The sequence below is a fragment of the Phoenix dactylifera genome, unplaced genomic scaffold, assembly GCF_009389715.1.
Source record: "Phoenix dactylifera cultivar Barhee BC4 unplaced genomic scaffold, palm_55x_up_171113_PBpolish2nd_filt_p 000489F, whole genome shotgun sequence".
Lineage (NCBI taxonomy): Eukaryota > Viridiplantae > Streptophyta > Magnoliopsida > Arecales > Arecaceae > Phoenix > Phoenix dactylifera.
The window spans coordinates 229,800-242,672 of record NW_024067909.1 but is presented as its reverse complement, the minus strand read 5'-3'; the positions used below and the strand labels follow the sequence as shown (position 1 = coordinate 242,672).

At 41.3% G+C, this 12,873-nt stretch overlaps 1 protein-coding gene across 1 annotated transcript; it reads left to right on the top strand.

Moving 5' to 3' along the window:
* Positions 1 to 6,405: 6,405 nt before the first annotated feature.
* LOC103698411 (WUSCHEL-related homeobox 4) lies at positions 6,406 to 8,347 on the top strand. Its single transcript, XM_039119112.1, has 3 exons — positions 6,406 to 7,148; positions 7,331 to 7,627; positions 7,741 to 8,347. Exons 1-3 carry the CDS (start codon positions 6,864 to 6,866, stop codon positions 7,903 to 7,905), a joined length of 747 nt encoding a protein of 248 aa, XP_038975040.1. The 5' UTR covers positions 6,406 to 6,863; the 3' UTR covers positions 7,906 to 8,347.
* The last annotated feature ends 4,526 nt before the right edge of the window (positions 8,348 to 12,873 follow it).

The window sequence follows — 12,873 nt, the reverse complement described above, 5'->3', positions numbered from 1 at the left end:
ATCGGTGGAAGGGATATATCATTAACTCGACAAAAATGAATCAGTGCGAGTAGCTCCTAATTAAAAACCATCTGTCAAGTCTGTCAAACTTACCTTAGACACCGACTGGTTAATCAATTTCGATTTGATTACTCAAATAACTCGAGCTCAACCTCTGAGCCTCAATCAAGTTCCATCTTGGTCTAATCAAAGATATGAAATTTGATCAACTAAAACTATTGTATTTGACCTAGAGTTTTCTTGGCCTAATCTAGTTACTACTTAATTAGATTTGATCAATTAACTCTAATTAGACCATGTTCGATTCTAACCCTAAGTCTAACCCAATTATAGAACTTGACTTGAGCTAACCCAAAATTTCAAGAATTATGCAATGTCATTTAATTGAGTTCATAATTCTAGATCTAGATTTTCATATTACTTAATTCTTAATTAAGTATAAGCTTATGAAAATTTCAGATCATTGCATATTCTTTTAATTACATATTAATTACAAAGTTTCAGATCTTAAAAATTATTTTTAGATCTAAGATTTGCAATTAATCATGTTTAATTCAGATTTAATTCATGTTTAAATCTTAGATGGTTTATGTTCATATATCACATATACAAACTAATATGAATTAACTTAAACAACATACATCATATGCATTTATTTTCAGATTTGATTTGTTATACAAAATAAAAAAATAAATGAATCATAAATTTTATTTAGATCTAATCTAAACAAGTTTATGATTTCAGATTTATTAATGTTCTTTATATCATATATGCATCAACATGAATGTACCTAGATCTCATGCATCACATGCAACTGATTTTCAGATCTGATTAATTATGCAAAATCAGTAACTAAATCATTCATGAATACTCTTTAGATCTGATCTAAACATATTTATAAATCTTGAATTTAATTACAAAGATTAAAACATATTTTAATCTACCTTTCATTGTTCATCTTCAAGGATCAATCACAGTAGCATCCCTACATGTCATATGAGATCCCATCGAATGGAAAAAGAGGGTAACGAACCCTATTTTCTCCTATGATCGGACGGCCTAGTGATTAATCCAATTAGATTACTAAACTACTTAGATTAATACAATTGTTTTAAGCATAAACAGTTTAAACATTCAATGAACCTTGTTCTGATACTATTAAAAGGAACCCTTGCGGGCTGCATGCATTTATTTTTAAAAAATTACAGCGGAAGTATTTAAAAATTAAACTATTTAATTTTATGCATGCTAGAGATTAGATCTATGCAACAAAAATAAGAGCCATGATTTAAATATTTATGTAAAGCATGAAACAATGATTGTATGTCTAACATACAATTCTTAAATTTCAGCAATCATAAAATTTCAGCAACCATGTTTAAGATCTAATCTTAACTTTAATAAGATTAAATCTCATACCTTATTTTTTGGAGGTCTTGGATGACTCCTTGATCACGCTTTGTAGCCGCACATACGTCCGGTCTCTATAGATTGTCCATGCGAAGCCTAGGTAGATCGTCTTCCGCAGAAGTGCTAGCTCGCACAGGAACGCTGCAATGGTTGAAGCTTTCTTCTTCTAAACACTCAATCTTTGATTGTTCTTCAAGAAGATAGAGGATGGACGTGAGGAAAAGGAGAAGAAGGGATGGAGGCCCTCAGAAAAAAAAAATTTAGAATTTTTTGAAACCTATAAATATTGTATATGTTGAACCCTAGGCGTGGGGGTCTTTTATAGCCAAAAGACCCCCCCACGTCTCACACTTAATTTAGCTAATTAATTTGGCTGATAAAATTTCTAAATAATTCTGATGATTTGGAAGCTAAGAGGAGATAAACATATCCAAATTTCGTGCATTTTGGATCCCTAAAAGATAGGAATCATGCGTCCAAAGTTCAGTCGCAGACCACCCTATTTCATGCGCCATAGAATTCCTACAAATTAGGAAATTCATATAAATATTTTTAGGAAGATTTGAGGTGCCATTTTTATAAAAAATATAGCCCTACGCCTCCTCTCTTCTCACGCCAATTTTTGACCAAAAATAAAGAGGATAAGCGTGGAAAATTTTGGGAATATATCAAGGTATCATTCTTTTCCTAGAAAGATAAGGATGGATTTCTAAAATTTAGGAATTCTTCTCCTTATCCAATTATGATTATTTGGACTCATAATCCTCATCAAATAAGGTCTTCTAATTGATTTGGGTCAAGCCCAATCCAATTGGGTCAAGTCCCATCAATTGGATCAAGCTCAATCTACTTGGGTTGAACCCAATCCAATTAGGTCAAACCCTGATGTAGCCCAAATTGAATCCTATTCAATTTGGCTAAACCTAAGCCCAATTACTCAATTAAATTGAGTTCATCAGCAGTCTAATTGCTAATTAATCCTTCAATAATTTAATAATTATTTTAATGCAACTTTTGCTTAGGTATCAAAGTACAGTGAGTTGCTTGCTGGTTACTGTGGTGATCTCAGGTCGGAGGGATACATATATCCATATATACTCGAAACAATCTCTTGACAGCAGAGCGTTCCGAAAATGATCACGTTCAGTGAAATGTACTCCTACACTTCACCTGTGTAGCATATCAATGTCTCTACACTCCTTAGTTAAGAGGACAACCAACGATATGGCACACAACGATCTATTCTTGATAATGCTATTGTCCTAGTAATAGCATGTCGTTTGGTTGCGAACTGGTTTAAGGACTCATAGATAAATCTTCCTTTATCTCTTAAAAGAGTCCTAAGGACTTCATCACATCACAAGAGTTCAAAAAGATGTACAGAATATGTGCGATGAATAATGCCAAATAACTTTTTATTAATTCATTAATTCATATACAATTCAATCATCAGTAGGACGATGATTGACTTTTAGGATACAATTCCTAACAAGCAGGCCATACCCTGCTACGGCTATCAACGTCTCGCCATTCTCCAAGGATGGACTCTACCTCATGCCACAAGCAAGCTCAAGCTGCGCGCCACTCCCTCTCATGATGGGAACGGGCCATACCTTCGCCACCTAAGTGCTCCTATCAGGACTATAAAGAACCCCAATAGGTAATGCCTAAGGGATCCTTTTTTGGCGGGATCTACTAAGGTCCACTCTAACTACATTAGCCTCCATGACACCCCTGCCTACACGAGAGGACAAGTAAGTGTATGACTAGCTAGCAAAATTGGGTGCCCACTCTAACACGAGTACTATGGATTTTGCATGGAAAGACAATAGGCAAATGAGGCTATTGCAAAGAGTTGTTAGCATCAAAAGATTTTGGGTAGTGGTAAATAATAATCCCCCTTAAGTTTCAAGGAAAAAATCTGCTAAAGTGTTTATTTTACCCATTCAGGGTATTGCGATTGTTGCTACTGCTATTGTTATTCGTGGTTGTTTATCGATAAAAAGTACTTTAGAAAAAATAGCAACTTGTTAGTTACCACTTATCTTCTGTTAGTGTCCCCAAATCCCCTCAACACTCGCAAAGCTTGCATCTCTGCTCGCTATATCGGTAAGTCCCGTTCACTCTTGTAACATTGATGAGGTCCATGTTAGCACTTCTACCAAGAAAGCCCTCTCCGCTGTCAACGATATACCTTAAAAAGTCTCGCTGAATCCAAACTTTGTGGCGACATTATCCCTCGTGCTTGACCTTATGAATCACTTGGTTTGAAAACAAATCAGATATGGATCAAACACTAGTATATCCATATTTTTTTTATGAATATATATACGGATATGGATGTTACACCAATACCGAAACTAGCATCCACATTTGTTCTAAATGGATACGGATATGAATCGAATATTAAGTATATCCAGATTTATCCTAAATAGACATGAATATAATTTGGATATTAGTTATATTCATATTTTTCTATCTGGATATGAATAAAAGTCGAATATTTATTAGATATAAATTGGAATTTTAGTGAAGTTTTATGGAATATTATTTTTTGATGTATGCTATTTGTGGATGGTATAGTTTTAGTGGATGAAATTAAGGTTAGAGTTAATTATAAGTTGGAATTATGCAGGAGTGCACTAGAATCTAAGATTTTAGATTAAGTTTTATAGGACAGCCTATGGCGAGCTAGGCTTTATGGTGAGAGCATGATCCAACATGCAAATGGCACAACTAATTTATTAACTATATAATCATAAATGATGAGAACATGATCCAAATGCAAATGGCACAAGTAACTAAGGATTTGAGGCATATATATTAACTATTCAAAGAGATTAATTTGATCAAATTCAAGATCATTGGTTTGGCTGAGTTGTATATTAAAACATAAAAATAAAAATAATTTAAAATAAAATAGAATATAAATATATTAGTAAAATTTTGCATTAAATACTATCATTACTCTTCAATATAGTATAGATAAATATAATTATGAGATATCTAATTTTTTAGAGAGGTTGTACGGGAAACTATACAAATTGTAGGAATGCATAAAAGTTGTAAATATTTTTAAATAATTTAGCAATAAAAATTTTAAAAATATCAGAAAAAATAGTTTTTATTTTTTATTATAAAAATGATCTATTTTTTTATAAAAGTAATAATTAAAATATGAAATGTCATAATATATATTAAATTATTTTTTAGCGATCTGAATATGTCTACATAAGTAATATAAACAATTGACATTGAGCAGACATGAATGCAGTAGCTTGGTGAGCTCGCTGGTTCGATTCTTAATTTTGGCAATCTGTTGGAAACCATTTTTTACCGGATGTCGGATCGAAATCTAATAAATCTTTTGTCCGGATTCGGTCAGATATTAGATTTTCTAGATGAATCCGATCCCGATTCGGATATAAAAATGCATACGGTCGGATTCTATCAGACCGTTATTGGGCGCTGTCAAACGGTGTACCCCTCCCACTTCAACCTCTCGCTAGCTAGATTTCAGCTGGCCCCATCACATTCTCTAAGTCCTTCAAATCCTTTATTCGGTACCCCTTCGCATCCAAGGGCCCATCGCCTCTTCCCCCACCCTCTTCACCGCTCTCAAATCGCATCCACTTCCCATGTTCCCAGCCTCATTTATGGCCCTAAGAGAGGAGGGAAAGTGAGGAAGATAAAAGAGCGACTGCTTTAGACTTCTCTGTAGTAGGAGACCTAACTTTTAATGACTTGTACCATATACCTGGCGACCCCCCAAGACTGCTTATTTTTTTTGGATAATCGATCGTCCAGGATCGCGTGCTTATAGCAGTTCCCTCGCTGCTGCCTTTTGGGTCAGCTTCGAAGATTTTATCGCTGTCTTTTGTTCCCAATCCCACGTATACGGTAGTCCACGAACATGCATCGAACACGCTCGATCAATATGTATATAATAATATTAGAAATATTTACGTTCGTATAGAAACATATAAGTGCTTAGAGCGCCAGGATCAGAGGCAGAAAAGTTGGGACGATTCGGCAGGAGTGGGGACGGATGTGGCGGTAGCCCTTGAATGCTCGGGCGACCCATGGCCAACCGTGGGTCCTCGAAGCCATTTTGTTTCGCAACGCCACCGCTCACCTCCATCAAAACGAGACGCGCAGAGACGTAACTTTTGCCCTTCAACCTTGCTTTCTTTCGGCTTTTCTTTTTCCCTTTTGTTTTCCTTTTGGGGATTGGAGGAATCTTTTTCATTCCATCTCCACCGAAAAGCATGGAGGCCCTTATCATGAAAGCGAGAAAGCCGACCGATTTGACGGGCCAACATTTGGGGAATATTCGTGCCCTCGACTCCCTATTCAAACCAAGCACCTTTCTTTTCCCCTTTTTTTTCTTTTTTTTTTTTATTTTTTTTGCGGCCTCCCTCCAAGTCAACCACGCCTCATCATTTGGTCTTCCCCTCTTTGGCTTGCATGCTCTCCTACCCACCCCCAGCATGGAATCCACTGCAATAGCCATTGCACGGCGGTTCTTGCTCCCTGGCTAGCGCGGCTCACGTTCTTGCTCCCTGGATGCCTTTCTCGGCCTTTTGGCTAAGATCGAGTGAAGAAACCAAGAATGGCCATGCCTAGCTAGCCTTGTCCCGTCGGAGCAGGGCTGCTCTAGTGCAACATGAGCCGCAAATTCTACTCTTGCCATCTGCTCGACCATTTGTTCTTCAGAGCAATTGCTCGACCGCACGTTTGGGCTGCTCGAGCCAACCTCATGCTGTATATATATTCCCTCAATGCATGGATCTGGAAAACTTGGTTCATGAGGGAGCTGCATCACATTAATTGGATTATTACAAGTATCCAACGCGTGTTCGTGAATTGCTATGCTACTCTTACGATCAAAACATTTTAGTTCATCCCTTTTTTCAGAGGAAAAAAGAAGAAAGAAGGAAAAAAGGTCTAGTTGTATCCTCCGCTCATGGTTTTGACCAGTCATCACGGTAGTAGTCACAAATCTGGCCGTGTAGGGTATACGCATTTTGGCGCGTAGCAGATCTGGATGGGGCGCAAGATAACCATCATCGCATCCCAATTAAAGCTGCGCGTGAAGAAGATGCACTGGGGATGGCTCAGCCATGAGATGCGGCAACTGTCATACATGCATCACACCAAAACATGTGGTGATGATTGCTGACTGCATTGCCCTCGGCACCATGAGATCTACTCCAACAAGCTAACTTAATCGGCGACAAAGATGACGTCCCTTTGCCCAATGACCAACAACCACGCAATCGGCGTAGAAATTTGTACAGTTGGGCTCGTGGACTGTACCCTGACACCGTACTCGCCCCAGCTCTCGCCTCATTTCAGACAGAATATGTGTGGACATATAAACTTAGAATAAATATCCAGCACGCTGCCATCACAATTCTCTCATTCATTGTTTTCACAGTCCACGGAAAGCCATGAAGGATCAACAGCTCGCAGTAGGAGGCATCTGGGAGCAGCAACTGCAAGACCCCTCCTCCCCTTCCTCCTCTTCGTCCTCCTCCTCCTCCTCCTCCACCACCATCACTTCCTCCTTGACAATCAGCTTCAAGCGCCTCCGCCCACTTGCACCCAAGCTGACGGCCACCGCCAACGCTGCCACCACCTCCAGTTCTGCTACTCAAACAAACACCTGTCTTGATCTCAAGGGCTTCCACACCCCCACGGCCAAATGCACTGCCCAAAACCCAGATTCCGCTCAAGTATGTTGTCTCACCTCTCTCTCTCTCTCTCTCTCTCTCTCTCTCTCTCTCTCTCTCATATGGTGATGCTCCATGCAACTACTAATGCTACCAACTGGCGAAGGATATGTTCGTAATGTGTAAAAGTTGCTGGATCATTGATCCGTGCAGTTGCCATACTAAAATTCTGAAAAAACCCACAGGTGGAGATGCAACCAGGAGGGACGAGGTGGAATCCGACACCGGAGCAGATAAGGGTGCTGGAGGCTCTGTACAGGGGCGGGATGCGGACACCGAATGCCCACCAGATTGAGCGCATCACGGGCGAGCTCAGCAAGCACGGGCGGATTGAAGGGAAGAACGTCTTTTACTGGTTCCAGAACCACAAGGCCCGCGAGCGCCAGAAGCAGAAGCGCAGCGCCCTCCTCGCCCTGAGCAGCAGCAACAACGACAGCAGTGCTTCTCCTCCAATCATGACTCTAGTCTCTACTAGTTCCAGGGTAGGAGCAAGGATACCTACTTTTGAAATTAGCGTCAGTTCACGATATCATGTTTAAAATTATTAGCTTTGATCGATGACTTAATTTGGTGGATTCTGGTGATGGTGATGAAGGGAGGGGGAGGAGGAGAAGAAGCGGATCAGGAGTGCTATGACGGGAGTTGCAAGCGTAAATGCAGGAGCTGGGGACGCCTCGGGCTGGACGTCGTGGAAGAGGGTGGGGGTGACCGCACCCTGGAGCTCTTCCCTCTGCACCCGGAGGGGAAGCAGACGAGATAGCTGATACCTAGCTGATATGCTCATGGAAAGGAGACACAGTCAATTTCTCTTATCTAGCTCTTTCCCTCTGTTTTTTTTTTTTTTTGTTCTTTTTCTCTTTCTGTTTTTTTTTTGCCCCTCGTTTCTTCTTGTGCGTCGACATATCCCTTCGTTCTTGCTCGTCACAAATTTAGATTGTGGTCCGAGGCTCTTTCTTTGGTTCTACTGTGGATTTCTTCTTTGAGATGAATTAGTAATATCAGTAGTAGTGTTGTTGTTTGAAACAAGTTGTGCTTGGTGGCTGGATTCTCTTTTCTTTTGTTTCACTCTTTAAATTTTGTTAGCGACAGTGGGCGGGGAGGGGGAGAGCATGCTAGCCCTGGTGCTTTGATTGGTTGCTCTTTTCCGAGACCTAACACGCGACACAGAGCCACCACCTCCTTTTTCTTCCCTTTTTGTAGTCCCGGACGTGCGTTGAGCCCTCGCGCTCCCTCTCTCCATCCCTCTCTGTGGTGGCGGGGTGGGTCTCGTCACGGGCGAGTCAGGTTGACCCTGTCCCCATTCCCAGCTCGCTGAATGCTGATACGACGGACGCGCTGGAATTTAGGCGGTCGGTGTTTTGGGGGTCAGCGGACCGAGGGGTGATGACAATCCAAGCCAACCGGCTCTTTTTTTTTTTTTTTTTTCCTCTCGCCCTATGAAATCTTGAAGCCATGAAGTCCGTTAATTAACAAGGCTGGAGCGAGGGCGAGGAGGCCAGGCCCGGGTTTCCGCCCGTGGCGTTGTCTGACACGCCCTGAGGGGAATGCGGCACCTGAGGGGGGCAGCAGGAAGTGCGCGGGTCATATCATAGCACTCCGTAACTAATTATCCTCTCTCATTCCTTCTCTCCTTTCTTTTTTTTACTTTCCTTTGCTTTTTCTGCCACCAGCAGTGTAGCCTCATCTTTTCTTGATTACTGATGTGGAGTAAAAAAATAAAAAATAAAGACAGAAACGGTCAGCAAGGATGATTATCGGACTCTTCAGACCCAGTCCCATCAAAGCATGGCCGCTTCTTGCTTTGTATTTTCGGACTGGTCTAGTTCCGTTTTTTTTTCCATCAAAGTATTTTTTTTTAAGAAAAAATTGATTCATAAGAATATAATGTAATTGCATTTGTTTACTTTTGAAATCAAAGATGGCATCTAAGGCCATCAAAATTCATTATGAACATAAATTCGATTCCATTTACATTATTAGCATAATGAGAAGGCTAAGTGTGATGTATACGATAAATCAACGAGTCAATATTCTAGAGTATTAATTAATACCCTGCCACCGCATGTATCATTGGTAATCTTGTCTATCTCTTGAGTAATGGCGTCTTTATCTCCTCTTAGGAATCCTCTTTCACAATGCGATGGTGCCCATTTTTCTTGGCAAAATTTGACCGTCTTTCCATCTCCTTCATCGCCGGGAAGAAGCATAGCCTCATTCTCTACTTATGAGAAGCTATGTGACGAGTACCTTGAAAGTCGTAGTTGAAGGTCCTAGTCCTAGGCACGGTCACCACCTGCAATGGCCCTGAAAGCCATGGTTGGATGTTTCTTTATCCTCTCTTCTTTGCCAGCATAGCCTCCTCTATTTGGCAATGACCTCTAGATGAGTCTTTCCTTTTGATGAGTCCAAAAAAAAAAAAAGATATTGTTAAGTTTGTCTTGAGTTTAAAAATTTAGAGGGTCAAAAAGAAGCTTTTTTTTTTTTTTTCAGAGTGGAGTAAGTGCAGTGAATGGAGTACAGCGTAATAAGGTTAATAAATCCAACTTTTGCATCATCTCTGTGGAGTGATTGATTAAAACCCCATTTGATTTTGATGAGCTCAAAGCATTTGAGTATATCTTGTGATTACTAATGAATTCAATTGAGTGTTTCAGTGAAAATCCTGTCCAAGTGTCTCTAGATTTGGTTCATAGTATTTTGGATAAGGTAAGAAGTCTGCTGAACCAAAGTCTGAGACTCGAGTCGACTCCCGAGTATCACGAGTCGACTCCAAGCGTATCAAGTTCACTGGCACGAGCTCGAGTCGACTCCAGATCAGTACGAGTCGACTCTGACTGAGAACAGACAGAAGGACAGAAAGCTTCAACTCAGAAACTGTCAACGAGTCGACTCCCGAAGTGCGCGAGTCGACTCCAATGTTCAACGAGTCGACTCCAGGGTAGTAAGAGTCGACTCCAAGAGAAACACAAAGAAAAGTCAGAGAACAGTTTTCGGGTCTGAGATTCGAGTCGACTCCAGTGGAACGCGAGTCGACTCCGATGGTTGGCAGGTCGACTCCAAAGAAGGTAAGAGTCGACTCTCAGAGGAACACAAGAAAAAAGTCAGAGAACGATTTTCGGACTCTGAGATTCGAGTCGACTCCCGCAGTACGCGAGTCGACTCCGAGACTGAGCGACCATCAACAGACAGAAGACCATGTTACTGCCTCTGAGATTCGAGTCGACTCACAGACAGCTCGAGTCGACTCCGAGACAAGCTTCACGTCAAAAGGCAGAAGACCAACTTTCGGAAACTGAGAGCCGAGTCGACTCCAAGGAAGTTCGAGTCGACTCCAAGACTGGATGAGCCAAAAGACAGAGAATCGGGAGTTCGGGCTCTGAGATTCGAGTCGACTCCCAGGACAGTCGAGTCGACTCGAGTGGACAAAATTCAAAATTGGATCCACGGACTTCAGTGGATGAGCCGACTCCAAAATTGCCAGGTCAGCTCCAGAAGTTGGCGAGTCGACTCCAGGTCAAGACGAGTCGACTCCCAGTCAAGACGGCAACTTTAATTCAAATTTGGAACAGTTGCCGAGTCGACTCCGGAAAAGCGTGAGTCGACTCCTGCTACAGCCGAGTCGACTCCTGATCGCGCGAGTCGACTCCAACCCACCAACGGTCATATTGTCAGGCTGCGCAGAGTGTGCAGAACGGCCAGAAAAAGCAGAGTAACGGCTAGTTTCCATGGGGGTTGGCTTAAATAGCCACAGAGGACTGTAGCAAGGCAGGGAACAGATATTCCACTCCAAGCATTCAAGTTTTCAAGCTCTCCAAGTGCTCTTAAACGAAAAAGGAAGATCTGCATTTACTGCTCCAACAACTTCTTCCCAACAATCAAAGCTTCCTCCTCCTGCATTCAAGTCGACCACTCTTTCAAGAGGAGACCGGAGTTCCAGAAGCCATACCTCTTCACCAGCTTAAAAGCGTTTGAGGGCTTCTAACTCCTTTACGATTATATTGTTTTAAATCTGCTTTTTGAGAAGCTATTTTCTGTTTTCTTCTATCTCTTGTATTTACTTGATTCAATCGGGGGATTGAATCAAGGGGTTTAAGGTTGGTTGGTGAGCCAAGTTAAAACCAACGTGTGTAAGGGTTTGATTGTGAGCCCGGAAAAACAATCGGGATTGGTTCTAGTCGGTGAGCCTGGAAAAACCGACCGAGTTCGTTGTGAGCTCGTAAAACAACAAGTTTGGTTGTGAGCTTGCAAAACAACCGGCTGTAATCCAAGGGGGTTATAGTAAAATTCCCAAGTGAGACTTGGGGAGTGGACGTAGGAGCAAGGGTTAGCTCCGAACCACTATAAAACTTTGTGTTTGTAGTGCATTGTCTCTCATCTTCTTCCCCGCACATTACTCACAGCACTAGGCTTTAATTAAATAACTTGCTATAGTTTTTTAATTAATCATCCATAAAGTTTTAATTAGCCAAATTATTTTAAAAACCCAATTCACCCCCCCCCCCTCTTGGGTTGTCTATCTGGGCAACAAGTGGTATCAGAGCCAAAAACTCTTCCACTCAAGAGTTAAAAGATCAAAATGACAACCCCATTTGGATCTTCTCACATTGAGGGTTAGTCCACCCAAAGACCCCCTTTCTTCAATGGATCTGACTACTCATACTGGAAGGCTAGGATGAGAATATTCATCCAAGCCCAAGACTATGAGATGTGGTCCATTGTAGTAAATGGGCCATACATCCCATCCATTTACGTAGATGGTGTTAAGGTACCTAAACTAGAAATGGACTGGGATGAACATGACATGAGGAAGGCACAATTAAACTCTAAAGCAATGAATGTCTTCTATTGTGCCTTAGACCGTAATGAATTCAATAGGATTTCAACTTGTAATTCAGCAAAAGAAATTTGGGACAGACTTGAAGTGACCCATGAGGGCACGAATCAAGTCAAGGAATCCAAAATAAACATCTTGGTTCATAAATATGAACTATTTAAAATGGATTCAAATGAAACAATCACATCCATGTTCACTAGGTTTACTGATATTGTCAATGGTCTAAAAAGCCTTGGCAAGAACTATACTAATAGTGAGCTTGTCAGGAAAATCCTTCGGTGTCTACCGAGGTCGTGGGAAGCTAAAGTGACAGCAATCCAAGAAGCCAAGGACTTGAACAAGCTACCACTTGAGGAGCTTCTTGGATCCCTCATGACGCACGAGCTCACCATGAAACAACACAACGAGGAAGAGTCCTCCCATAAGAAAAAGGTAATAGCCCTTAAATCTACTTCTTCTAACAAGGACTTGTCTTGCAGCAGCAGCAGTGAAGAAGAAGAAGATGAGGAAGATGGTGGTGAGGCTCTTCTTGTGCGCAAGTTCAAGAAATTCATCAACCACAAGAAGTCCTATCATCAAAGGAGAGGCCCCTCAAATTCCTACCGCAAAGACAAAGGTAAGAAAAGGGAAAATGAGGGGATTGGTTGTTACGAGTGCAAGAAGCCGGGTCACATAAGAGCGGAGTGCCCCTTACTGAAGAAGGGGAGTAAGTACAAGAAGAAAAAGGCACTTGTCACTACCCTATCGGACTCCGACTCATCATCCTCCTCATCAGATGATGAACAAGAAGAGAAGGCCAATTTCTGTTTCATGGCCAACGAAAACGAGGTAACTTCCGACACGCATCCTGATTTTTCTTTTGATGAACTTTATGATGCATTTAATGAATTAATG

What these genes read in the sequence shown, in the direction of transcription:
- LOC103698411 (XM_039119112.1), top strand. Translation starts at nt 6,864, where the DNA reads ATGAAGGATCAACAGCTCGCAGTAGGAGGCATCTGGGAGCAGCAACTG. An exon ending in AAAACCCAGATTCCGCTCAA is followed by an intron (nt 7,149 to 7,330) that starts GTATGTTGTCTC and finishes AAAAACCCACAG; the next exon opens with GTGGAGATGCAACCAGGAGG. An exon ending in TAGTCTCTACTAGTTCCAGG is followed by an intron (nt 7,628 to 7,740) that starts GTAGGAGCAAGG and finishes ATGGTGATGAAG; the next exon opens with GGAGGGGGAGGAGGAGAAGA.